Below are 27,744 nucleotides of genomic sequence, written 5' to 3' on the forward strand. Positions count from 1 at the left end.
TCCCGCGGGGCCCTGGGGGTCATGTTAGGTTGTGGATCCAGTGTCATCGGCCCCGCCATAGACTGGGTGCACGGTTGATGGTCTGTGAGCCTTTTCTGTGTTCTCTCTAGCTCTCTGTTTTCATTTGCTCCTTCCCCAAACAGCCGTCCAGTTTCAATTGGTTTGGTTCCCTTGACCTGCGGCTTTTAATCCCCCTTTTACTTGGTGCTTTTTTAGATCTTAATCCCCACCCAGATCTAGAACGGAGAGCATCTGACTTGCACCTGTCCTTCACTGGGGATGCTGGTTAGTCTTAAAAATAAATTTCCTGAATCACAACAGCACAGCAATGACAGTAACAGCAACTCAACCTTAGGGGAAGACAGCTTCATTTCATCCTGACACCAGCTCTATGTGATTTAAATTCTTTTCTTTACAGTCATTTTCTCCACTTTACAGAGGAGGAAATGGAAGCTCAGACAGATTAAATAAACCTGTGCAGTGTCCCCTGGTTGGTAAAGCTGAGAAAAGTGTTAGTCACTCAGTTGAGTGTAACTGTTTGCAACCCCATGAACTGTATCCCTTCAGTCTCCTCTGTCCATGGAATTCTCCAACCGAGAGTACTGGAGTGGGTTGCCATTCCCTTCTCCAGGGGATCTTCCCAAACCAGGGATCAAACCCGGGTCTCCCACATTGCAGGTGGATTCTTTACAATCTCAGCCTCCGGAAAGCTGAGAGTTGGACTCAGATCTGTTTGATTTCCAGAACTGTGCATTTAAGCCTGAAGCTGCACTGCCTTCACCCCACACCCCCTCCTCCTAACCTGCAACCTTCCACCCAAGATTTTAAAAGGATGGACAGTCCAGTGTTTTATCTCCTCTATCACTCTTCCTGCATTGGTCTTCTCTATCGAGGTACTGAGGTATTTCCTCTGATTCCTCCAGACTCTTTGTCCAAACCCACATCAACCCGTCCAAGCCCACCTTCCCTTCTCCCTTCACATTCTGGCTTTTTTTCCTTCCTCTGAGCTCCTGTTGAATTTAGGGACAGGGTGAGACTTCTCGACCCCCATCGTCTACCCTCTCTCTACTGTGTGTGTCTTCTCCTCTTACTCCAGCTAATGAGCTCAGGAAAGTGGACCGTAGCTGGCTCTTGTGCTAATAAAAAGCCCTCCACTCCTTAAGGTCATTTCTGCATTTTCAGGCAGTTGTAGAGCAGAGGCCTGGGAACCTGGCTGCATTGCACAGCTAGTAAATGGGGGAGCGGGGCCTGGAGTCCCTGGTCTCAGTCCTGTCCCAGACTCTCCATGGCAGCACAGTCTTCTCAGGTGTGGGACTTGTTAAGATAGGGGTCACTGCTTGTGAGTACAGTGTCGTGTACTGGGAGGATGTGAGTTTGGTAGTAGGCAAACCTGGCTTGGAGTCTTGCTTCTGCCCCTTACCGGGACTGAGTCCCCGGACAAGTTACTTCCTTCCGTGCTGCGTCTGGAACATGGGTGTAGTGATGTGTTATCCAGTTACAAATACTGTAACTATTTACTGGATCTGATTTTTCAGAGCGTTGTACACGGGCAGGGCTCTATGCTGTGTGTTTAGTCACTCAGTCGTGTCTGACTCTTTGCGATCCTGTGGACTGTAGTCCACCAGGCTCCTCTGTCCATGGAATTTTTCAGGCAAGAATACTGGAGTGGTTGCCATTTCCTCCTCCAGGGGATCTTCCTGACCCAAAGGTTGAACCCATGTGTCCTGCATTGGCAGGCAGCCTCTTTACTACTGAGGCACCTGGGAAGCCCAGGGGCACACTGTGTATTATTTATTTCTCTTCTGCTACTTTGAGAACCCCAGAGCCGCCCTCCACATCCCCTCCACCCCGCCACTGAGCTGGGTGGCTTGTTAAGAAACAAATCCTTGGGGGCTGATAGGTTGAACCCTTTACCAGCGTGACCACCCCGGTCCCCAGTGTCACACTGTGGGATGGATAACACAAATTCCCCAGGGCCCAGATCAGTGGAACTTGTCATTGATAAAGATCCAGTCCTTTCCTGAAGGGAATCCTAATACATCGTGCAGGCAGAAAGAGGCAGTGAGGAGCAATGGGTGGGGAGATGGAGAAGGATATTAAAGAAAAGAAAAAAAAAATCACAGTGGGCACACAGTTGCTTCTAAATTAACTGGGTCTTCCAGGGGCTGTCAGTTCTCCTGAAACCTGCACAGCCACCAGCTACCACTTGTGTCTGGAAGCCTCAGCACGAGGGGAACCACAGGCTGGCAAAGCCGTGGTCGGTGGTTTAGCAGTGGTTTTATTTTGGAGGCCGGCAACCGCAGAGCATCGCGGGCCAGTTGGAGAGAGAAAGCGAGCCGGTTGGGGGCCCCCGGAGGACCTAAGGATGTTGGCGCAGCTGCCGCCAGACCACGTGGTCGTTACTGCCCGCAGCGCTGAGGAAAGCCCGCCAGGGAGAGCCTCCAGCCAGGAGTCCTGGACTGCGAGGCCCCTCTGTTAATAAGAGGGCTATTTATACCGTCCTCCTTCAGAGCTGCGCTCAGATCGCATTACTGCTGCCTGGCCCGGGAATGCCTAACGTGGGTGCCGCCGTGTGCTCTCCAGGGTCGCTGACCTAAACGGTTCTGGAGGCACCGAGAAAGGCTGAGCGTGCCCGCCCCTGGGTATTTATGTCTCACCCTGCGGCGGCCCAGGCTTCCACTGCCCCTGTTTGCGCATGTGCGGTGTGTTTCAGGGGAGGGTTGGAATCGTAAGGGGGTGTCATTTCAGGCACTGCTTTTTGGCTGTGAATCACCACCACCTGTTAAGCATTTACTATATATCTGGCTCTCTCCTAGGCTGTTAGATTTAGTGATTTCAGCCAGATCCTGCCAAAACCGTATGAAGTTGGGGCTTGTGCCTTGTGCGTTTGGGGGAGAAGAAAGCTAAGGCGCAGTGAGGCTCAGTGACACCCTGAAGGCCATTTGACTGGTAGGGGGTGAGCTCAGGGTTAAATGGACCCGGGTCTGTCTGACTTAAACACGTGAGCTGTATCGTCTCCTCCTAGTACTCCCTGCTCTGCTGCGCAGTAACCGGGTCTCCGTTTCTCCTTTTGACGTGAGGTGATGACGTAGTGCCTTCCTTCAAGGGTCGGCGTGTTATTCAGTGACACATGGCGTGGAAAACCCTCCGCACGGAGCCTGGCACACAGAGAAGTGTTTGCCTTTATTCCTGTTTCTAAGTGTTGACTTAGAGGAACTGTATTCTGTGTCACAGTCCTGAAATACCTGTACCTGTCCAGCTGGTATACAAACTATAAGTCTGGCCAAAGTCGGTAAGGTAGTCTGCCTTATTCTCGAGTAGCTGAAAGCACTGATAACAGCTGTTGATGAAGTGGCCCTAACTCCAAAGTGGCTCCTACCTGCTACTGATGACTTTCTCCCACTTCAGAAACAAAACAAACTGATACGGCACCCCCCGGCCCAACTTGACTCATATTAACGGCAGCTCACTTTGTGTTTGGAAGCAACCAACGTGTCTAGGAAATTAGTGAATCGGCTACATCAGTCGTGGTTCATTCATACCATTCATTGCAGCAGAGGAGCACTTCACCTAAGATTTAGGGAGATCTTCAAGATCTATTACTAAGGGGAAACTGGCGCAGAATAGTCTGTGTAAGACACAGGCATCTGTGTGGAAGAAGACCGCGTGTCCATCTGCAGTAGCCTGCAGCTGGAGCTTCCTCTTGGAGGCAAACCAGAGGCCGAGGGGGCAGGGGGTGGCTTTCAATATATAGTCCTCATGTTCTTTTTTTGAAATAATTTGGAATTTCACCGTGTACTTATATCAGCTATTCAGTAAGTAAATAGGGCCAAACAGTTTTTAAAAAACAGAAAGGGCTATAATTCAAAGTGATCCTGTGGGTTTGTTTTCCATTGTTTCTTGATGGCTGATTTGGTTGAGGCAGTCAGTAATAAAAGTTCTCTGAAACATCCTTTTTAACATTCTGCATCTTGTACAATGTGAAAACTTCCTTTCACCAGGTCCAGTAAATGGAAGTTTCAGAGAGAGAGCTGAGGGGGCCCGGAAGGCTGGGAAAGGCCAACATCCAGGTTCTGCCCTAGGAATGGGATGGGGAGTGGGGGGATGGGGAGGCAGTCTATGCAAAGCTCTCCCCTCACCCCACCCCATGCCTTTTTCACACCTTTTCCAGCTGCAGGGCTGGGCCATTGTTCATGGTCTGAGGCTTCCAGAGCTGTTCTTGGTCCTAAATCATCAGGAAAAGTTTCAGTTGTAGAAGCCAGATATTTAAGAAGAATTTTTAGGGCCTTTGGATGGAAACACATTTGGAGGGAGTGAGAAGGGGGGAAAGACTGAACAGCCCTAGATATTCAGAAGAGTTCATCAAACATCCTAATTCTGACAACGTCCCTACACATGGAGACTGTGCCGAACAGTCTGCAGGCCCTTCTTCAGCTGACTCTGGAGCTGGTGCTATTTTTGACCGGTCTCTATTTCAGGCTGGCAAGTTGGTCATGTCTCAGCGGGAGTTGGGCCTTTGTTGCCTTCCGAGGGTGGTGTTCTGATTTCAACGAGGGACAGAGCGAGCAGAGAGCCAGTGGTGGAGGAGTTGATTGAGGTTTACTTGCAGTTCTTTTGAAGCAGAAATGATCAAGAAGTAAGCTAGCCTTGCAGATCTTCTCCTCTATGCTCCGTCTGACCTTTTCATAAATCCAGAAGCCCTGCTGAGAACAGAGCCTGCGATTTCTGCCTCGTCTTGTTGACTCCAGGCTGCTGATCCAGACCTGAAATGCCCTGTGTACCTTCAGCACTGCTGGCCACACCTGCACGCTCTGCTTGCAGCATTTTGGTCACGATTTGAGATATGATAATGATGCCTCCTTTCCTTGTTCAGTTATCATTCCTAGGAGTTGGGTGGAGCAGTTTGTTGTGTGTGCAGCAGGGTGACCCGAGACCGAACTCATTCAGCGAAAGTTCTCCTGCAGAGAAGTCCTTACTGACAATTGAAAGACAGCTACCATGCTACCATGAGGTTATGAGCTTTTTGCCTGCTAGCCTTTTCAGCTGTGGCTCTCCCATGGCTTGCAGTTATACTTCGTTCACCTCTTGTCCAGGCCTCTCTCTCTCTCTCTCTCTGTCACCTTAGGATGGTGACTTAAACTTAGAGACCTTACCTGTAAGGTAGAGAACAGTACTAGCACCTGGATCCGAACCCAGAGTCTGACAGTGCAGTTACATAATGCTGTAGAGTTGCTGCTGCAGCTATAAATCAATGGAAGTAATGGTTAAGAACCTAGACTTTGGGGCTTGACCCCCAGGGCCACTGCCTTTTACTGCTGGTGACCTCAGTTAAATTACTTAACATCTTAGTGATTCAGTTTCCTCATTGGTACAATGGAAATGTTAATGGGGCCTGCCTAGTAGGGCTCTAAGGACAGATTAATATATTGAAAAGCCTTCAAGAGTCAGGCCTGGCACATAATAAGCCCTCAGTAAGTTAGCTGCTGCTATAATTATTATGACACCCCCCCCCCCAACCCCGCATCTGTGTTTTAGAATAAATCTCTAAGAAATGAAGACTTTGTAAGCAAGCTGCCTTCTTGGCAACAGGCCCTTGACCTTAGCTTTCCTTGCCCTGCTAAGATCTGAGGATCTCGTCGAGGAATACGTACATTTATGGTACTGTGAAAATTTATTAATAGATTCCAACAGATGGTGAGTTTTCAGCATCCCTGTACCAAGATGGGAAACGGATCACAGCAGGGGTAGAGAGATAAAAGGTGAAGCAGAAGTAGTCTGCTTTAGGGGCAGTCAGATAAGAGACTGTTAAAGTAATTAATCGTCTCCTTCAGCACACAAACAAGGGCCCTTTAAGTGGAGAAAGGCTTTGCCACGTGATACAGATCTGCTTTCTCTCCGCCAGATGCTTCAGTCATGAAGCTGTTGAAATAGACATTCTGTGTCCCTCAGCCCAGTAATTGCCAGGCTTCATCTCTAACCAGCTTTGGCACTGAAGAAAGCGAATGGGATAATTCAAGGCCTTTTCCTCCCCTTCCCCATTCATTCTATAAAAGATGGCAGACAACCAGATTATTCTATTCAAGCAAATTCTCGAGTAAACTTGTATGAATGCAGCTGTCACTTCAGTGGCCTTGTCTTCAAACCGTAACTGGATGCTCTGCGTAAGACATATTGTGTAAAAAAACAAGAATAAGATAAACCAGCATTATCCTTGATTCTGCATCTCAGATACCATTTCTTTCCAGCCTGTCCCCGTCAAAAACCCTGATCACTGTGCTTTAGCTATCCTAAGGATTTCGGGGCTCACTTTGCAAATCTGATTTTGGAGTCTCTTCCCCATTTGGAAATACATATCCGTGTAAGGAAGTTGGATTTCAGAGCCTCTGGGGATGGCCCAGGCGAGCTGTGTTCTGGTTTTTGGGCTTCCCCTTCCTTTAAGAGTTGAGAATTGTGGAAGTACAGATATAGAATATTCAGGCAGGAAGGGAGCTTGGGGAGGGTCTCTGGTCTGCAGAGGATTTTCAGATTGCCTGCGTGCCAAAGTGTGTGTGTATATGGATATATTCCTGGAAGACACACCTGGAGGCTTCATCAGAGTTCACGCAAATAGATAAGAACCTCTAAGAACCAGTCATTAGTTCACGTGTCTCCAGCACCAGGAACCCCCCACAGGAGCGCATGAATCTGTGGCGCTGGGTGCACGCTTGTGGCCCTTTGGTGAGGGCAGAGCCACGTGGTGGATGCGTACAGAACAATGGGGGAAGGCGGTGATCCCAGCTGGAGTGGGCTCTGGCCCTTCAGCCCACAAGGAGCACTCTCAGGGATGGTCTGGGGAGCTGTTGTTTCATTCGTGCATCTCCGCCTGTGTTCATAGTCCCTTGTCTGTTAGTCCTGATTTCTGAGCTAGAGTGGAAGCTGCTAGAGGACAGGGGACGTGTCCTGGGTGTGTTTATTCCTAAACTATGAGTGTGGTGCATAGTGTTTATGACCTGCTATAACTTCTCTCGTATTAAAAACTTGCTTTTAGATTCTCGTATTCAGCATTACAGCATAGCAGTTTGCCCGTGGCCATTGTTTAAAAAATGTCCTTCTATATCTGTGATTCCATACGACTAATTTTAATGATTTAACTGATTCATTTCTTCTTCTTGTCATTATAGGTACCTCAATAACAATGAGTTGACAGCCATACCCTCCCTGGGCACTGCCTCATCTCACATCGTCTCTCTCTTTCTGTAAGTGGTACCGTTTGGGAGACCTGGGGCTGTGTGGGGAGGCCCTGGTATCAGGTTGCTGACATTGGGTATCAGGGAAACTTGTGTTTCTGGGCTCACTGGAGAAAATGGTCTTACTCCGTGTACCTCTAGTGATCATGACAAATGCGTTGCTTGCTGTTTCAGGGTGTGTAGAATTAAAAACTGGAAGTTTTGCCTCATCTCTAGCTTGGCAGGAAATTATCTTTTTAATGCCCAGGGGTACTAAATGTCTTGTTCCTAATGGATAAGCTGGCAGTTTGAGTGCCTAAACTGAACTTAAAGAACACTGTATGAGGGATGAGACAGCAGGCTCATCTTTGTGGCAGTGACTTTGATAATGTGACTCAGCTCACTTTCAGGGCTTAAAAAAAAACAAAGAACTCATCAGGCTTCTGACATTAGCATGAAAGTAAGGATTTCTTTGCCATGGTCAAGTGTTACACAGCATAAAACCTGTCGACTATTATAGACAACATATTGGAAATGAGAAAGGGAATAAAGGGACCTCAGTGAGGAAGAAAGGGAGATGCCCGGCGTATGTCACTGTTGGGGTCAAAAGTACCCTGTGGGGAAGTTAAGTACTGTGAGTTACCCCACTTCTTCCGCAGTCAGACGGAGGTGCTCGCTTATTTCAAACTCACCCAGAGGTCTTTCCAGATACACCAGTCACAAGTCCAGCTATTTTCTAGACCAGCCTTTATTGGCAGCTTCCCCAGCAGAGCACCTCCCTCTTCACGCCAAATTTCCTGTTTCCACTCCAGCCCTGCCCATTTTTATTTGATTGTGATTTTACTGGTGTTGTAACTCGTCCACTCACCTGGAGGTATCATTTCTGACACTGACCCGAGCAGAGTGAACTGGGGAGAAGGCTTCCTCTGTCCGATAACTCGTGCGGCTTACAGGTCTCTGGGTTTTCCTGGCTGCAGGGCCTGTGTTCAGAAGATGGCCAAGCCTTGGGACACACAGTCTTGGTTTTAACCCTTTTCCAGGTGTTGTGGGGTTGGGGAGCAGGGGCTTAGAATTGTGACCCAGCCCTGTGTCCTGAACAGACAGCTTCATCTCGCTGAACCTCATTTTCCTCATCTATGGGATGTGTTCCTGTTCCCCTTGTGTTGTACATGAAGGGGCAGTGAGTCCAAAGTTCGAGGGGAGCATGAGGTACAGGAAACGCCTAATGTCTTGGCACAAGCCAGAATAGGTGTTTGACAGGTGGAAGCGGCTGCTGGCTGGTGGCTAGTTGTCACCTGGCCCCTTGGGCCTTGGCATGATCTCACCTTTAGGGCCACAGGGTCTGTGAGTCACTTCTTGTACCTGTGAAGTGCTGGAATGATGCATATGGTTCTTTGTACCAAGATGATCAGTCAGGGATCTAATTTTCTTGTTGCACCTGTTTGGCCCGTCGTGTTCTAGCATCTGGAAGGTGTTTCATTGCTGGTTAAATGAGTTATCCGTACCTGAGGCCACTTAAGGACATGTCAATCCCTGGTATGTTTATAGAGCACCGCACCGGAAGATGCCTCTAATGCCTTGCTATTTAAAGGACCGTTCCTGGCCCAGCAGTGTGCTGTCAGTACTGAGCTCATTAGAAATGCAGACCCCCAGGCCTCATCCCAGTCCTGCTGGCCAGAAGCCATTTTCACCGGGGCCTCTGGCCATTGGCCCACTCCTTCAAGGTTGAGAAGCACGGCTTCCCCACCCCTTGTTCTTCACTTGGTTGGGAAGCCCAGGCCACAGAGACCATCTTTATGTTACCAGACAGGAAACCGAGGCTGCCTGAGCTCCTGTGAGTTGCGCAACAGAGAGGTGAGCGGAGACTGAGCACAGGCCCGTGCACGGCTCCTCTGTCTCCCCCCACATGGGGGCAGGAGCATGGCAGGTGACTGTGACCCGCCCTGTGCCAGGACGGGCAGGGCCCCCCGTTTGCCCTGGGGCCTGTGGCGCTGTGAATCACTCCTTGCTCTGCTGACTAAAAATACATTTCTGTTCCTTGGCCCAGGTGTCCGAAGCAGGGGGGCTGGTTGGCCTTGTTCCTGCTATTCCATTAGACAGCGTTAAAATATGTAAAGTAGGAAGGAAAAAGAAAACAGGGCTCCCTCCCAATTCTGATTCAGTTTGGAAAATTCAGGTTTGTATTGGCAGATACTCCCTTTGGCCTGAAGCTGGGCTCCATGTAACTTGGTCAGTGAATTCTCTGAAATGACAGACGCTGAAGGGTCTTTACCTTCCTTCTGTCTAAAGGGCCTGTGTTCTCCGATCTTAGACTCGTGGATTTACTGCCTGGGAGTCAGGCTAACAGCATGACGTCACAGTAGCAGGATTATAGATAAATGTGCTGTCTTCCTTCATGCCTTCCTGTATTTCCTAAGTGAGTTGTGCAAAGAGCAGGGGAGAGCGGACAGCAGGTGAACGTGACTTTCTCAGCCTGACCTCTAAGGGGAAACATCTTGCATCTCCATCCAGCCACGATTGATAATTCCAACAGTCCAGGCTGTTTTTTTTTTTTTTTTTTTTTTTAAGATTTATTTTATTTGTTTATACGGCTGTGCTGGGTCTTGGTCGCTGCTGAGTCTTTTCTTCAGGTGCAGCAATCGAGGACAACTCTCTAGTTGCAATGCACGTGCTTCTCACTGTCGTGGCTTCTCTTGTGGCAGAGCGTGGGCCCTAGGGCACGCGTGCTTCAGTGGTTGCAGCTCCCGGGCTCTGGAGCACTGGCACATGGGCTTGCTTAGTTGTTCCACGGTATGTGGGATCTTCCCAGATCAGGAATCGAACCTGTGTCTTTTGCATTGGCAGGTGGATTCTTTACCACTGAACCACCAGGGGAGCCCACCATTCCGGCTTTGAAGGGCAAGTTATGCTGGTATGTTTGTGGTTTTTCAGAAGAATAGCAGTAAAAGGTGTCAGCGTATTCAACAAACATTTAGTAGGAACCTCTGTGCCCCTGCAGTTGCGGGCTCCAACATCATCACACGTAGGAGGTTCCTGACGTATTCTCTGTGGATGTGATAGGTCAGTTAGCTTAATTAACATTCACCTTGGTAGCCCTCATAGTCTCCAAATTCTCCCCTTCCTGGGCAGGAGGAGGAGGAGGTAAATAATCAGAACTTGCCAAGGGACCACATGGCTGAGGAGCTGGGATGACTTTCTGGGGACAAGGCTGTAGACAGGTGGGCCAGGGGAAAGAAGGGGACCAGGCAAATATCCAGCTGTATCCCTGATGATACTGTGAACAGGGACAGGTGGATGAAGGGGTTGAAATACTCACAAAGGTACACTTGCAGCTTTTATATCCTTTCCATGACCAGGAAACTGAGAGTTGAGGCAATAATGTCACAAAAGAAACACCAACCCTGCTGTCCCATAACCGCTCTTGCTGCCTTATGTCTTTTAGGACAGATAGCAGCTTTGTGGTTTTCAGTTCAGACACCTGAGATTAGGGACTTTTGCCTCTGGATTTTGTTTGCCTGTCCAAGTCAGCTCTCCATCTCTGTGTTTGGTTTCTTGTCTCCCGAGTCTGTGTCAGTAACCCTGGTCCCTCGCTCACGTGACAGAGCTCTCAGCACCCTGCTTCGCTGAGGTCACACTTGGGAGGACTGTGTGGGGAAAAGGATTTGTTTCAAGCCTGGCTTTACTATTAGGGCCTCAGGACAGAGTTTTCTAGAGTTTTTGGGAACTGGAGTCCTTCAGGAAAGTTTCAGTTGGTTAACAATTTCTGATTAAAGGAATCTAATTCAATTAATGTATTTGTCAAAGAGCAGATTTTTATTTGCATTGTGTTCTGCAGATAAGGACAAAGCCATTTGTTCTTAATAACCAAAAAGCATTAAACTCAAGGAAAGCTTTTAATAGGATTGGGTCGGAGTGAGGGAGCTAGATTTCATGAAATGCTTCTCAGAAAAAGAAACAGACTTTTGTTCAGTGGGGGCGGACTCTGCTGGTAGATTTTCACGTTTGAGTTTTTTCTTTCTTTCTTTCTAATTTGAAGTCCAGGAAACTCAAGTTACAATTCCCACAGCAATAGTAATTTCATGTGATGCATAAGTGACATTTCTGGGGAAGAAAAATTTCCGCTTTTCCTGTGGTGTTACTGCACTTGTATCATTGAGGAGATTGGTTCCAGTGGAAATGGTTCTGTGTGTGTTTTTTTCCCCCTTCAGCCCTAGGAGTAAAATGCCTGTGAAACCAGCTTGAGTTGTCAATTCCAGCAGCTTTGTTTCGTCTGTGTGAGCCATGTCGCCCTCGGCTCTGTCCACCTGAGTTCTTTTCCTCTTGGTGGTGTGTCTCGGGCCCTGTTCCTTACCCATGTTTCGCGGCTTCCTCTCCCCACTCTGGCTTCGATCAGGTAGGAGATCTAGGCTAAGACTCCTCAGACACTGTTACCTGTGACTTTGTGCTGTTAAAATCCTTAGGTCTATGTTGCGTTTGGAAACACAGCAAAATATTAATCTTTTACTTCGAATCTGGGGGAAATAAACTTTTCTGAAAGCTTTTCTTTTTTTTTCCAGGGAAACATTTTATTTTATTTTATTTTTTTAATTGAGAGAAAACTAACATAAAACACTGTTTTAAACAAATTTCAGGTGCATTTCCTAAAACACAACACACCCCTCAACACAATCTAATTTCAGAATGTTGTCATCACCCCAAAATAATCCCCCTACTCCTTAAGCAATCACCTCTCCTATCCCCACCCTCTCAGCTTCCTGAAAACTCATCTTTTTTTTCCTTCGAGTAAAGTATTTTTCTCTCCTGTTAGCAAATGTACCTGGAAGACTTAGAATTGAATCATTTAAATAAAAATATCAGAAGCAGAATGAACTACACAGATGTGTATTTTGCCGTGACCTCTTAACTGAAGAAAAACTGATTAAAGGCATGGAGTATTTAGCATTACTTTATTGTTACTTCCAGAGAATAAAACCTGGAAGGACTGAAACCTGCTGTCCTGTCTGTGACCCCGCTTGGAGCCAGTTAGATGGAAGGAGCGCTGGGTGGGGCTGAGGGACCCCAAGGCTGGGAAGGATGGAGCGAACTCTTCTGGGCCAGGCCTGCTGTGGATGTAAAATCAGTAGTGATATTTAACTCTCCCTCTGCCTAGCAAACCCTCTCGAAGAAAGGGGCTAGATCAATCTTTGCAGGCTCGTTCATGAACAGGAGAGGTCACATTAAAGAGTAATTGAAAAGCGAGAGCCTTAACGCAAGGCAGTGAGGACCTGGGCTGCTTCCCAGTGCTGGAATCCAGGTCTCTGAGGGCCCAGCCCAGAAGCCAGGGAGAAAGGAGCCCCAGACTTCTCTTCAGAAAATTCGGCTGGACTTTGGGACCTGAGCGGAGACTGTTAGTAATCAGGTGAAGTTTTCCTGAGTAATAAATAGTTTCTGGGCATTGCTAAAGCCGTGTGTGGGTATAGCTTGGGTTCAGGCCTCTTGCCTGTACTTTACTTTGCTGCCCTTGAAACTGTCCCTCTGTTGCTTCACCTGGAAGAAGGTCATCATTTGTAGACTTAATAGTTGATGCTGAAATCTTTTTTTTTAACCATGAAGTTTCTCCCCCTAAGTGTGAAATCATAGCTTGTCTTAAATAGTTGACTGGTAACTGTGGACGGTGGAGCTCTTTACATCATGTTACAGAAGTGGACCTGTGGGGAGTACAGATTTGTGTAAGGCGGACATCAGAATTCTCCCCAAGCTGAGGGGTTACCCATCTTTCCTCTGGTGGAACTTGCTGGACCATCCATGAACCATCAGGTTAAGAGTGGACTTAACCAAGTTTAAGAGAAAATGGGCAGTCTTTTCCCCCTATTTCTGCTTCTGAACCGTGTCGTCCAATAATAACCTAGTTTAGCCTTTCTGGTGAAGGAAGGCCAGTCAGCTAGGGAACTGGAATAAACTTACCCCTGTGGGTTCTTGGCATCGTATTTACTGCAGGTTTTTGGACATTCTCATCAGGATCATGGAGTTAGTAGTGACTGAAATGGTTTAGGGAGAAACTGAACATTGTGCTTAGTCCCTCAGTTATGCCTGACTGTTTGTGACTCCATGGACTGTAGCCCTCCAGACTCCTTTGTCCATGGGGATTCTGCAGACAAGAATACTGGAGTGGGTTGCCATGGCGCTCCTCCAGGGGGTCTTCCCAACCCAGGGATTGAACCCAGTTCTCCCCATTTGAGGCAGATTCTTTACCATCTGAGCCACCAGGGAAGCCCTGGTTTGAAAGGCCGTAAGTCAAGCGTGAATGTCCAGTTCAGATCCCAGATGCTGAAGGGAAGCCAGGGCCCTCGTCAGCAGACAGCACAACAGGAAAGCATAGTAAACCGGGGGCTTCAGTTCCTCTTCAGAGACGTGCTCACCTGCCTTTCTTGCCCAGATTTCTCTGGGTGCATGTGAACGAATTCTGTCCTCTGGATAAAATGTCACACCCATTACCTTGGGAGACTGTGGCTTCGCCATCACCTGTGTGGTTCTCAAACTGGACCATTTACCAAAATTGCCTAGAAGGCTCACTGGACCGTAGGATGGCCGGGTCCCAGCCACAGTTTCTGGTATGGCAGGTGTGGGTGCGGTGTGATTACAGAATTTGCTCTACTCACAAAGTCCTGGGTGATGCTGGTGCTGGTGGTCTGGCAACCCCCTGCCCTTCTTTTAAGAACCACTACCTGAGCATCTGTAGTGATGGGTGGGGGTGGGAGACTTCTTACTAACCAAGCTGCTCAGCTTTTGGAGGGCAGGAAATTACTTAGACAAATTCCCCATGTCAGCTGTGTGGGCACGGGCATTTAATTGGGACAGTGGGGCTCCAAGCCCTGGTTAAGGTATTTATTTCTGAGGAAAGTGCTGAGAGCAGTGGACATCAAGTGAGCGTGGGCAGCACAGCTCTGCATGTTGATGGGTGATCACACGGCCTCCCCATCAGACCTTCACGAGCTCCTGGGAGGCAGGGAGCCTCTCAGCAAGCACCCTCTCCTGGCAGGGGACCTGCTCCTACCTCCCGCCTCGGTGTTGGGTGTTGCAGCCCTCCTTGTAGCCTGCGTCCCTGGGCAGGAGGGCCTGGGCTGGGAGCCGCTGTTAGCACCGCTTACCTTTCTGCAGGTTATCAGTCACTGTTATCAGATGAAACTTTGCCCTCGACTCAGACTTGAGTGGTGCTGCTCCGTGCAAGGCGGAAGTTAACAGGAATATCTGAAAGACAAGCGCAGCAGTGCTGTCGGCCCTGATGGGGGATCAGAACGTGGGGCCCACACCTTCCTCCCACCCCAAGATGTCTGTGACCCCAGTCCTTCACTCTTGTTTGCCCGGCCTTCTGCCCCTGGGAGGCTGCCGTCCAGGCTGTCCGGGTACAAGAACTGAAAGGAAAGCGGAGGAAGCGAATGTCAGGGCCCAGGACCCACGTGCGAGGCCGAGGAGAGGGGTGCCAGCGTGTGCCCCACGTGGAGCCCAGGGCTGATGAACGAGCCCTGCCCACCGGAGCCCCTGCCCTCGAGGGACTCTCAGTCTTGCCACAGAGAAAGATGAGTAAACCGGCAGTTGCCATGCAGAGTCAAGGCCTGGGGAGTGTCTCGGGCTTCTCACCACCGTCACTGATGGGCTACAAGACAAGGAAGGTTCCCAGACGAAGTGACGTTCTGTGGATCCCCTTCCTTGTCCCCCATATTGGTAACGTTGGTTATGGGCCTCAAGATGGGGCATTGCGGTGCTTAGCCGACACGCTGGCCACTTGGAGGAGCAGGGGGAGAAATGTCCATAAGACATGGCTGCTTCCACGGTAAGGCCAGTTTGCTCCCCGCTCCCCACTCTATCTTCTGCCAGCGGGCAAGCTGCTCTGAATGGCCAGGACGCTGCTGCCAGAACCAGGGCAGGACCCTGGTTCTCAGACCCATAGCCGCCTCAGACGCTGGACATGACCAGTGGGCCTCGCGACAGAAAGTTAAAACACCCAGTTGACAAAGCAGCTCTGTCCTGTAAGCTTCCCCTGGATTCTGTAGTGTGGATTGCCTCTCGCCCGGAGTCGCAGGGAGCCTTTCACTGGGAAAGGAGCTGTCGAGGCCTCTGAGGCAAGCCTGCCAAATGACACACAGTCCTGACTTGTCATTTTCCTTCTCTTTTCTTTCCTTTTTTTTTTTTTGGTCTCTCTCTCTCTTTGAGAGTGGGGGTGGCGAGGCAGCCAGATGAGCAGTCCATCTGCGTGTCATTTGCTGAGAAAGTGAAGCAGACTCCAGCTGTGGGGTCTGGGGAACGGAGGAAGGGGCGCGCCCATGGAGTAGGAGCTTGGTCACCGAAGACACTGCCTTTTTTTGGGAACTCGGTAGCTTAGGGTCTGTTGGCCAGAGTTGGCCTTCGTGGTGTTTCTGGCTCTTTTCTCCCCCCTCCTCTCATTTTTTCTGATGACCATGTAAGCTTTAAATAGTCCCAGATCCAGTGGGAATGGGGTGCGGGTGCAGTGTGGATGGTCTTAGAGGGAAGTGGGTGCTGAGCTGGCAGCACTGGGAAGGGACGGGGAGCTTCCTGGCCCATTGCACAATCTCCCGCGTGAGAGGAGCTGGCCCCCGCCCATGTCCACAGCCTCCTTCCAGCCGGCCCGTTTCCTCCCCCTCCTCCCTGCGCCCACTTCCTGCAGGTGGCTCCTGTAATCCACTTACCCCGGGGGAAGGCTCGCCAGCGTGTGCACCTAATCCGAAAATGGCCGGCTCGACTTTGACCCCCGTGGTGACCTTGCGGAGCAGACTGGGCCGATTGTGTCGGCTCACACCTGGGAGCCATTTTCAGCTTCTACAACCCAAGTGGAAGAAATGTGTTTGCATTTATGCCGGGCCTTCCTTTCATGAGGCCTGTCATTGTCAGGCCATGTGGATGGAATATTAGATTCCCCCTGCCTGTTCAAAGGCAAGGGTTTTAAAGACGGGCCAGTTTACCCAGTGTATTTAAGCTGAGTCATACGAAACTGTCCAGTTTTATAGTTCAGAAATGCTCAGAGCATCCCCAGACTCATGATGGTTCGGCCTCTTGAGAGAGAAAATTGCGACAGTCTCTGTATGTGGTCACAGGCGTTGGCAGGCATTGCTGTGTGTCTGTGCCCAGGCCTCATCTCATCGTGTTGCCTCTGCAGGCCGAGGCGGCGCAGGGTCTGCTGTTAAGCACTTTTTACAGATGACAGGTTTGAGGCACAGAGAGGGCAAGACACTTGCCTGAGGTCACACAGAAAGTGGCAGAGGTGAGTCTTGACCTCGTTTCTGTGCACCTCTGGGCTTCGTGCTCACTGTACATGGGGAAAGGTGTGGTCTGGGAACCTGGGAGGGTCTTCTCATTTCATGTCCTGACATTTCAGATTGGGTCAGGAGGGGAGTTTCTCTGGCCTGCAGCCGCAAGGCTCCGCTGTGGCTCTCCGGTGTGGATGAGAGGCTGTGCTCCATGAGGCGGGTGTCTCTTCAGGTCGTGTTCCCACCTCTGAACGTTGAGAGGCCCTCGGTATGGTTTTCATCTAAGGATGCCGGGTGACAGGAAGTCCTCCTGAGATCAGCCTGACTGTCCCCTCAGCCCCAGTCACCCTCAGAGGCTGCCTGTTCTGAGCTGGTTCTGGTCGCCCGTCCTGTGAGGGCGCAGGGCAGACGACTCGCCCTGCTCCCATGTCTCTGCAGCCCCCAGGCCTGTTCGGTTCTGCCAGCAGCTCCTCAGACAGTGGCCCTCTGCCCTCCGACACAGCACTTCAAGGCAGATTCCTCCACAGTTTCCTCACTTCCTGGAAGCCTTTCAGACGCAGGCAGCTGAGATAAAGGTGCCAACGTGCGGTTCTTTCTCCCCGCCCCTCCAACAGGAGCAGGAAACCTGTGCCCAGGGCTGCAGGGTGAGCCAGGTGGCCGTCCCGGGTCCCCCTCTGGGGGCCACTGGTCTCTGCTCGGCTGCACGGCTGTAGTCTCTTTGGGGGCAAAGAAGCTTCTCTTCAGTGGGGAGGGCTGTGAGAGGCGGGCTGCTGGGATCAGTTGGTAAAGAGCGGGCTCCTTCCCCTGGAGTCTGGGGAGAGGGAGGTGTCCGTGACTTCACCTCACAGCGCCTCCTGTGTCAGAGGGCCTCATGGAGCCTGGTTTAGAGAACGCTGCCTCCGTCACCTCCTGGCCTTGGTTCGCTCACTCGTGCAGTGGTGTGTGCCAACACACCGAGCCGTGGGACTCACTAAACACCACGGGTCTCCGCGCAGGCTCTGACGTCTAGTGGAGGTGCGTCAGACGGAAGGCGTGCATGGAGCTGGCCTTGCTTTGGTGTCTGTGTGCCCACGGAGGTTGGTGTTAGAAGCAGAGGCTCGTCACTTCCCTGAAAACGGACTCTACTTGCCATTCCCCATTGTGGCTGTTAACCTCCATCCTTGTGTGCATGTATGTATATATGTATGTTATGCTTAGCTTTCTCCTGTATTAATTCCTGCCATGGGAGCCGTTGCATGCCCCGGGAGAGTTGGTTTCCCTTCTCTTTCCTCGTCACCGGGCAGAGGTGCAGGAGCAGTAGGGCTGTGCAGACGTCCCCCACCCTGCGCTGCACAGTGGGAAGACCGAGGGAGCTTGAACAAGCCTAGATGCCCAGGCTGCATCCCAGGGCAGGTCAAGGAAAACCTTGGGACTGGGGGGTTGGGGGTTTATTAGTGTTTCGAGTTTTTTTTTTTAAGCTCCTTTCCAGGTCCCTTCCACGTGCAGGTAAAATTAATGAGTCACAGCTGGGTAATTGCAAGTGAAAGGTTTTGTGTCTCTCCTCCCCTCTGATGCCTGTCACTTAAAATCCCCAGGCTCCCCTGCCTTCCTCACCTTCACACCTTCTTTTTTCTTTTTTTCATTTACTTTCCAGTTGGTGGAAAAATAAATAAGAAGGCTGACTTTTAATTTAGTACTTATAATTCTGGAGTCCCTGTTAGAGGTTTTAGTTACCTCTTTTAGTGGAAAGATACTGCAAAGTTGGGCTTCCCTGGTGACTCAGATTGTAAAGAATCAGCCTGAAGTGCAGGACACCCGGATTTGATCCCTGGGTCAGGAAGATCCCCTAGAGAAGGAAATGGCAGCCCACTGCAATATTTTTGCCTAGAGAATTCCATGGACAGAGGAGCCTGGCAGGCTAGAGTGCGTGGGGTTGCAGAGAGTCAGACACGACTCGGCAACTAACAGTTTCTACTACAAGGTTAGCCCTTTAAAATGAGTAGGAGATGCTTTTGACCTCGTGGTGTGTGTGACAGCCTGGTTGGCCTGGTGAGGCATGACCAGCTCATTGGTGATCACAGAACTTGACTGTGGGTTTGCCACTTAATCTGGATTATTTATTTATTTATTTTTTTTACCTCCTGAAAGCCAGATGACCCATCTCTCATTTGGATTCTGCTTATAAATCAGAGAAGCCCCATTATGATAGTGGTGGGGGGGGGGTGGTATCTCTTTATAGTAAAACAATAGGCAAAACTTATATCAGACTTTATAAATCTTTTTCTTTATAATTCTAAAAGTAAGACTTGAATTTTTGTGGACCATTTTTAAAGTCTTTATTGAGTTTGTTACAGTATTGCTTCTGTTTTGTGTTTAATGTTTTTTGATCACACAGAATGTGGAATCTTAGCTCCCAACAAGGGATCAAACCTGCACCTTCTGCATTGGATGGTGAACTCTAACCATTGGACCACCCAGGGAAGTCACTGAACTTTACTCTTAATTAGGAAAAAAAAAAAAAGAATATGTAAACATGAGATATAGGCAGTGAATGTCCCCTCCGATTCCACCGAAAAGCTGTACTGTAATACAGCAGATTTCTGGTCCTGACATTCACTGTGGATAATTATCCGTTGGTATTCTGTGAGGGTTGTGTTTGGAATTGGCCCCTTCACCAGGTCACAGAGAGTAACTAGAACTTTGGAAATAAGAGAGAAAGTTTCTCTTGGACTTGTTGGGAATGTGACGTTTTCTCTGAGTGTCATTCTTCTTTGTGTGTGGAAAAGCAGTGGCTATCAGTGTGCAGAGTGAAGTTTTTCTGCCCCATAATTGTTGTTTGGTTTTGGGAGACAGCGTGAGGATTGGCCCTTCCAGGGGTCCCCCTCCTCCTGGCCTTGCCGACAGCCACGATAAACCCTTTCACCACTCGAGGCTCTTCCCCCTCCCCCTCATTCTCTATTGTGTGTTAACAAGAGCCCTGATTTGGGGATGCTCCAGCAATTCTGTGGTTCCAAGTAAGAGTCTCACGCCTGTCTTCACTTTCCCCTGTTCCCTGAAAAAGAATCCCAGCTCCTGGAAGGCTCAGGAAATTGTCCTGGGAGATGGATTCAGAAAACAAAGTGCCATATGCTTCATGGGTACCATCAGACCCGTTTACTGGCGCGGCCACAGTCTGTGCTGTCCCCCTCTCGGTGGCCCCATGGTCACCGTGGAGAAGAGAAGACACACAGCACGTTGACACCACCCGCCTGCCGCTCCCGCGCTGCTCCTTTATGGGCATTTGACAGAGACTGTTGTTGGTCCAGTGTCTGTTCACCTCCAACTGGACACGGGGTGTTGGGGCGACCCTTCTGCTGTCAGGAAACCCCTCCGTTCTGTCCTTTTGCCAGGCTGTCACCCAGCAAGGCACTTCCTACCTCTTGAATTCAGAATGCAAGCCATTCCCAGCATAATGGGAACAGGAAGAAGCATCTCTCCGGTGAGTGTGGCCTCCCACTCAGCTTCCAGCCCTGCCACTTGCAGAGACCCTGCTACAGGGCCTTTCACAAGCCACGTTTCCTTTTCAGTCTTCTGTTCCCTCAGCTGTGAGGGAAGGTCCTGGTTCCATACCAGCCACACTTAGCCAGGGTTAAGGATATACATGGCTTCTTCCTCTCCCGCAGGCCCCAGGGGGCACCTGGGCTGTGTATTCTCTGGAGCAAACTAGAGCGCTTCTGTTGTGGGTGACCCACGAGCTGTGGGACCCTGGGTTCCTCACAGAGGCTCAGATGCTTGAGTTCTGTCTCATGGGCCAACTGCATACCCCTGTTGAGAAGCTGCTTAGATGGTACAGCGTTCACATCCTAGCTCTCCTGGTCACCACCAAACCTGAGACGCACTCCCCAGCTCTGAAGGGGTCCTCACAGCCTCGGCTCCAGTGGGGTCAGGGTTTGGTCCTTCTCTTCGTCTCCATTTTCTGTCCCTCATGACCCCCCCACCCCACAGAGCTCCACCCACATCACCCTGCACATCACACCTACCACCCAGTGGGGTGCCTGCCTCTCGGCGGCCCCTCAGTCAGTGTTGGATGAGGAAATGAAGGATGGACCCTTTGTGGCTTCCCCATCACCTGTGGGGTAAATCTCCGCTCTTTCAGAGGTGACCCCAGTTCCTTTTCTTCCTGGCTTCTCACCACTTCCTGCCTCCAACTTTACATCACATTGCTCATGATGGGAACCCTCACAGCCCAGGGCCCTGCTTCCAGGCCTCGTTCATGTTGTCACCTTGGTCTGGAATGGTTGTCCCTCCCTCAGCCTTCCCCCAACAGCGCTGTGTCCCCATATGTTGACGTCCATCACCTCCGTCTTTCTGTGATTCCTCGACTCCAGGGAGAAGGGGGTCGGCTCTACTGCGATGTAGTTTACCTTTTTCTTACAGCTGCTGCACATATAGGCACCCCATACACACTTGACTGAATATAAACTAAGGGCTAAATGAATGGTTTCATCCAAGTGAGTATGAAGCTTAAGGCAGATATTGGTTAGTTTTAGAAATATATTGTTCAGGTGAAGGGACACATTTGAAACAAGTAATAACAGAAATGGTCTTTTGGGGGACTTCCTAGAGGGCCTGGTCTTTTCAGCTAGGAAAGAGGACTCGTTTTCATTGATTTCTTGAAAATCTGAGCCAATGTTCTGGAGGAAGAATAGTTGAAATTACCCTGTGAAAGTCAGCATGGCTTTGGGGATGTGAAAGGGCCCAGGGGTCTCATTGTCCAGGTGTGAATCCTTATCCTGTTCTTTTCTAGTAGCAGCTTTGGAAACCTCGGTTTGCTTAGACATGAAATTACCCTTACCCTGGAGGGTGTGTCAGGACAAGGGCTGTCCTGGTCTCCACTCACCTGTGAGGGTCAAATGATGATTGGGGGAAGGGTTCTGTTACAGTGAAGGTGGAGAATCCCTGCAGACCCCTCAGTGCATCCATCCCAACCCAATTACTACTCTGTAGTCAGGAAGTTCAGGAAACCCAGAGCTAAAGGGTAGCAGCCTCCTTTACCCCAGGATATGTAGAGCCTTTAATAATGAGGGGGTGCAGCGTGGCGTCTCCCATGTGAAATAAGCCCTTATTCTATGAGATACTAAGAGTTGCTTCATGAAGAAGGTCGCAAAAGTTTAGCAAATGCAGAGTTGAGCAGAATGAGAGGGTACCTTTCCTGAACCTGCTTTGGGAGTCTGCCAGGACTGCCAGGGGAGGAATATATGCAACCCTTCCAGAGCCTTTTAGGCTGGTGTTCCAGGGATGGGGTTCTGAGAACCTTGTGTCTGGCAGGTCAGGCCTGACTCGTGTCCACCACCATCTTGGTCAATGCCCAGCAGGCCCTCCCGCTTGGCCACAGAGTGCTGGATCTTGGCCCAATCACAGGACACTGAACTGAGCTGTAACTCCTGATATACAGACAGAAGGCAGTGTTCTTCCCAGTCACCTTTGTCAGCTACACATTTCTCACTGAGTCCAAACTACCCCGTCCCCCACCCCGCAATTCCTTCCTCATCAGTGGAAAGTAATGAAACAATTTATGCTTATCCCTAGATTTTGAAAATTTCAGAGTCCAGCAGCATTGGGTGCTTGGCCCTTGGAACTGAATCATATTGGGTAGATTTTTGCTGGAAACCAAATGAGGTAGCAGGTTGGCTGGCTGATTCCACCATAAATTTCACCGGAGTTTCTGATTCCACTGTTTTGCCATGTTTTTTAATGTTTTAATTAATCTTTTTGAGTTCATTATGGATTCTCATGCTATTGTAAAAAATTGCATTGAAAGATCCTTCTATACCCTTAACACAGTTTCCACCAACGGCCATTGCTTGCAAAATTTCATACATACAGGATATTGACTTCAATACAGACAAGATAAACATTTCCATCCCTGGGTCATGCATTGTGCTGCCTTTTTATGCCCACACCAACTCTTTCCTGCCCCATACCTTTGGCAAGCTCTAAATCTGTTCTCCATGTATATAATTTTCATTTAAGGAATGTGATATAAATAGATGGGGAAATAGACAGGGAAGCAATGGAAACAGTGACAGACTTTATTTTGGGGGACTCCAAAATCACTGCAAATGGTGACTGCAGCCATGAAATTAAAAGACGCTTGCTCCTTGGAAGAAAAGCTATGACCAACCTAGACAACATATTAAAAAGCAGAGATATTACTTTGCCAACAAAGGTCCATCTAGTCAAAGCTATGGTTTTTTCAGTAGTCATATATGGATGCAAGAGTCAGACTATAAAGAAAGTTGAGTGCTGAAGAATTGATGCTTTTGAATTGTGGTGTTGGAGATGCGACTCTTGAGAGTTGCTTGGACTGCAAGGAGATCCAAGCAGTGAATCCTAAAGGAAATCAGACCTGAATATTCATTGGAAGGACTGATGCTGAAGCTGAAACTCCAATACTTTGGCCACCTGATGCAAAGAACTGACTCATGGGAAAAGACCCTGATGCTGGGAAAGATTGAAGGCAAGAGGAGAAGGGGAGGACAGAGAATGAGATGGTTGGATGGCATCACCGACTCAATGGATATGAGTTTGAGTAGGCTCTGGGAGTTGATGATGGACAGGGAAGCCTAGCGTGCTGCAGTCCATGGGGTCGCAACGAGTCGGGCATGACTGAGCAACTGAATTGATATAAATGGCTTCATACAACATCTCACCTTTGGGGATTGGCTTTTTTTCAATCAGTATATAATTCTCTGGAGATGCATCTAGGTCATTGTGGTGTGTATCAATAGTTGGTTCTTATTACTGCTGAGTATCCACAGTGTGAAGGGACTGTACTTGGTTTAACTGTGCATTTTCTGAGGGACATCTGGGGTGTTTGCAGATTTGGGCTAATAAGAATAAAGTGGCTTTGAGCATTTTTGTGTGAGCATAAATTTCCGTTCTATGGGAGAAATGCCCAAGGGGGTATTTGCTGCATTGTATGATACTTTTATGTTTAGATTTTTTAAGGAAGTGCCAAACTATTTCAGGGTGCCTATACTGTCTTACATTCCTGCCAGCAGTGAACAATCTGGTTCTCCACAGCATGACCAGCATTTGATATTGAGAGTATTTTTTACTTTAGCCATTCACAAGGTGTATATTGTTATTTCCTGGTGGTTTTAATTTACATTTCCCTAATGGCTAAAGATGCTGAACATCATCTCATGTACTTATTTGCCATCTGTGTATTCTTTTTTGAGTAATATCTGTTCATTTCTTTTGCCCATATTCTAATTGGATTGTTTGGGGATTTTTGCCATTGAGTTTTGAGAGTCTTTTATTTATTCTAGATAATAGCTCTTTGTTGGATGTGTTGTTTGAAAATATGTTCTCCTAGTCTGTAGTTTGCCTTTTCATCTTAACAGGATCTTTCCCGAAGCAAATGTTTTCAATTTTGGTAGAATTATAGTATGTTAATTTTTTAGTTTATGAATTGTGCTTGTAGTATCAAATTTAAAAAATTGGTCTAGCTTGAGATCCCAAAACAGATTTCTCCTATGTCTTTTTCTAAAAAGTCTTTAGTTTACATTTGACATTGAGGTTCATGATGATACATATTTTAAAACCTGAAGCATAGGAGAAAATTGAAGCTTGTGGTTTCATGAAAGGAAGAGAGCTAGAGTGGGAACCCAGAAGGGGTGAGATGCTGAAGTCGGTGCCACTTTGATGTCGTAGCAAGTCTTATCCCCCTAGTGTGGGTAAGAAGGACTATTTTAGAAGCCAACTCCTTAATCCCGCCCATGCTCATCCTCCACCCTCCCAGAGTGCAGTCAGGTCGCATGCTGAAGGCTTGGGAAATTGCGTGGTAAGAGATATACTAAATCATATGATCGGGAGATCAGAAGTCTTCCAGATGGGGCAGGAAGCAGGCCCGGCTTTATTTGTAAAGGCCCATCAGTGGTGTCAGTCTCTGGAGGCGGGAGGGTCTCAGCTTAGAGGCCACAGCCAAGTGCTGAAGCAGCTTCCTCCACGGCTGGAGCTGCAGAGCTGCTGCAGTGCTGGCAGGCAAGCCACGGACAGCTGGCAGTGACCACCGGCGGGGCGGGGGGGCAGGATGCAGTCTCAGGAGCACCCCAGCAACCACAGGCCCGTCCCTGTCCTCGTAGCCACGGGCCGTCTCCAGAGAGCAGCGTGGCCCGGAGCCAGAGGGCAGCTGGACTTGCAGGCTGTTAGCTGGGGGACCCCAGAGCCGCAGTGTACCCTCTGTGGAGGGTGGAGCAGGGGGTGTCTCCTGCTCCATGAGAAGTACCCAGTTCTGTCTTGTGATACGGACTGCCTGAGGATGGAAGAACCGCTTTTGAAGTCCTATTTAGGGCCTGCATTCGTCATCTTAAACATAAATAGAAAGGTTTGGTGGGGCCTTGCAGCAACTGCATGCTGATGTGCTATGGGTTGAGGGTCTGGGGTGTGTGTGTGTGTGTATGAGTGTGTGTGTGTATGGGTGTGAGAGGGACGGTGGGTAGTGGCAGAATGTGCACTTCCTCCACGTGTAGTCGGGCGCTGCCTCCTTTGGAATCACAGGATCAGGGGTGGCCCTTGTGGATGCTGGGAGGAGGGGGAGGCACAGGGTCCTGTCCAGAGAAGCCCGCTTCCCCAGGGTCATTCTACCCGTTTCTGTTAACAAGGCGGCTCCACACGCAGGTGGGAGGGTGGCACGAGGAGTCGTGTTGGGCTCCAGTCCCACTGCACCGCTTCCTGTTGGTTAGCCTTCCTACACCTCATCCCCCGCATCTGTGAAATGGGGATGGTAACAGGGTCCACCTCGGGTTGTCATGAAGATTGAATGAGCTGAACCAGAGCCTGATTCCTAGTGAGCACAAATGGAACGCTAGATGTGTCAGTCCTCCTCCAGCTCCTGTATCTCCTGAGAATGAAGTACGTGCCTCCTTGGTGGCTCAGCGGCCAGTCAGCTCCGTGTCCTGCCGTTTGCTCTGGCAGGTGGCGTGCACAGCCTCCTGAGCACCTGAGTCCTTTGGACAGCCTGGTGGCCGAGGCTGCAATGGGAGCCCAGCCCAGAGAGGGACGAGGTTAGGTTTCCTTTGGAAATGCTGAGTGAGGCCTCCATGTTGTTCCTGTGCAGTGGTTACATTTTCTCAAGTCTTGAGTAGTGAGGTGGATGGGAAGGAAAAGCCACCACCACTACGAGGAGCTCCTGACACAGCCTGTTGGTCTCAGATCCCTGAGGACCCCCGTGCTCCCCCAGCCCCACCAACTGCAGACCAGCATCAATGGGCCCTGGGGAGGGGTGCTTGCTCTGTGCAAGCCAGCAGCTCAATCGTGTCGCCTGGCAGGGAGCCAGCTCACCCAACTCTCGTTCTGGGGAGCCATCAGTTATAGAAGTACCCACCGCAGCGTCTTCACGTCCTCGGGGGAGGGGGGGGTTGTGTGGACATCCCTTGTTTGAACCTTGCATTCATGGATGCTCTGACCTCCTGGGTTCTGATCACTGCCTTCTCTCCATCTTTCCCACCTTTCTTTGCCAGGAATGGTAGCCTAGCCCCTCGAATCTAGAAGAGTCTGTGCCTCTAACTCCTGGTTAGGCTTGTCCTGCAGAGCCTCCTTGAAAAATATGAGAAACTTGGCGAGTCCATTCAGCCTTCAGCCATGCAGCACTGATGGGCCCCTGACTGATGTTGGGGTGTGTGGCTCCATGTGACTCGGCCTGACAGCCAGGCCCCTCCCCATTGAGATGCAGAGGATCATACCTGTGTGGTGGGGTGTGCAGGGAGCAGGCCGCCAGGGCAAAGGGAGAGAAGGAGGAAAAAAACAAGGGGCTTGATCAACTCACGTAGAGGGGAAGATAAAGCCCAGAGGGGCCATGTCGACTTTGACCAGAAGAGAGAAGCTCTCTGGGCACTTCTGACCCGGGGTGCCGCTCTGTGGGTGGGAGTTCAGGTGGAGTGGCTCTCTGTTGCTGACTTTTCCATGTCCCGGTCCAGCTTCGTGCTGCCCCGCGCTGCCCAGATCCAGGGCAGGTTACCTCCCTGTGGTCACGGAACCAAGTCCCCAGCCAGCCCTTAGAAGCGCCTGCCAGTATGAAATGGCCAGCCATCTCCCAGGGGAGCACAGTCCAGATGTGACCCAAAAGGCGTCCTCAGGTCAGCTTGTTGGGTTGGAACTCCCTGCTGGAATTTCTCCTCCTCCTTTTTCGCTGTAGCTGAGGCAGGATTGGGGAAGGGTCTTTGTGGCAGTGACAGAGATCCTGGTTAGGGCCAAGCAGCCCTCCCTGCTGTTGGAGGTGGGGCAGGGGTCTGTTGGCTACTTCATGACGAGTAGAGGCGTCATCTGCACCAACCCCAGCTGATCAGTGAATATTCAAGGTCAGTTTGAACTTGGGAGATAGATTCACACGGTCAACCTGAAAGTCCATGGTGTTTGAAATTTTCTTCAAAGGTTATCAGTTAGCTTCCCAACTAGAAAGTTGATTCTACCTTACACCTCTCACATTTTTCCTTAGAAAATTTTTAATTGAATAGTGGATTTTGCCTCAGAGTAGTTGTTTTTTTTTTTCTTTCTGATTAACATTCCTTTGTTCGTGAATGTGGTAGCAGATATGGGAGACTGAGGTAAAGTTGTAAGTCGTTCGTTTCTTCAACAGATTTATAAAAATTTTACTTTATACTGGAGCTAGTTGAAAAACATGTTGTGTTTCAGATGTGCAGCAGAGTGATTCAGTTATACAGATACATACATGGATTCTTCTTCAGATTCTTTTCCCATTTAGATTATTTCCCATTTAAATTATTATATAATATAGAGCAGAGTGCCCTGTGCTGTGCAGTAGGTCCTTGTTGGTAATCTATTTTAAATACAGCAGTGCGTACCTGTCAATCCCAGACTCCCTAGCTATCCTTCCCTGCCACACTCCCCCCAGTACCCATAAGTTTGTTCTCTAAGTTTGTGAGTCTTCACCAGATATTGATTGTCCTTTCTGTCCTCCACGTGGTCCTAGGTGACTAAATCCCTGCCCTTGTGTAGCTTGTATTCTAATGATGTGATGATCTTGGGACTACTTAATACCTTAGGAAGTTTCGTTTTGTTCTGTTTATAATTAATAGACTTTTAGAGCAGTTGTAGGTTTACAGGAAAATGGAGCAGAAAACACAGAGACAGCCCTTATAAACCCTGCCCCCTCTCTGGTTTCCACTGTTTACATATTGCATTAGTGTGGTGCTTCGTTATCATTGATGGACCAGCGTTACTGCATTATTGTTAACTAAACCTACAGTTTTCATGAGGGTTCACTATTTGTGTAGTACTTACTGTGGGCTTCCGCAAATGTCTTGGGGAATGTA

At 49.4% G+C, this 27,744-nt stretch overlaps 1 protein-coding gene across 3 annotated transcripts in view; it reads left to right on the plus strand.

The window, feature by feature from the left end:
* Positions 1-27,744, plus strand: part of LRIG1 (leucine rich repeats and immunoglobulin like domains 1) — a 112,414-nt gene that overhangs the window by 41,388 nt on the left and 43,282 nt on the right. For all 3 annotated transcript variants that reach the window (XM_065933331.1, XM_065933332.1, XM_065933333.1), the window contains exon 3: positions 7,161-7,235. In XM_065933331.1, coding sequence (XP_065789403.1) covers positions 7,161-7,235 — 75 coding nt within the window. The remainder of the gene's footprint in view (positions 1-7,160; positions 7,236-27,744) is intronic.

Source organism: Muntiacus reevesi, chromosome 4, assembly GCF_963930625.1.
Source record: "Muntiacus reevesi chromosome 4, mMunRee1.1, whole genome shotgun sequence".
NCBI lineage: Eukaryota > Metazoa > Chordata > Mammalia > Artiodactyla > Cervidae > Muntiacus > Muntiacus reevesi.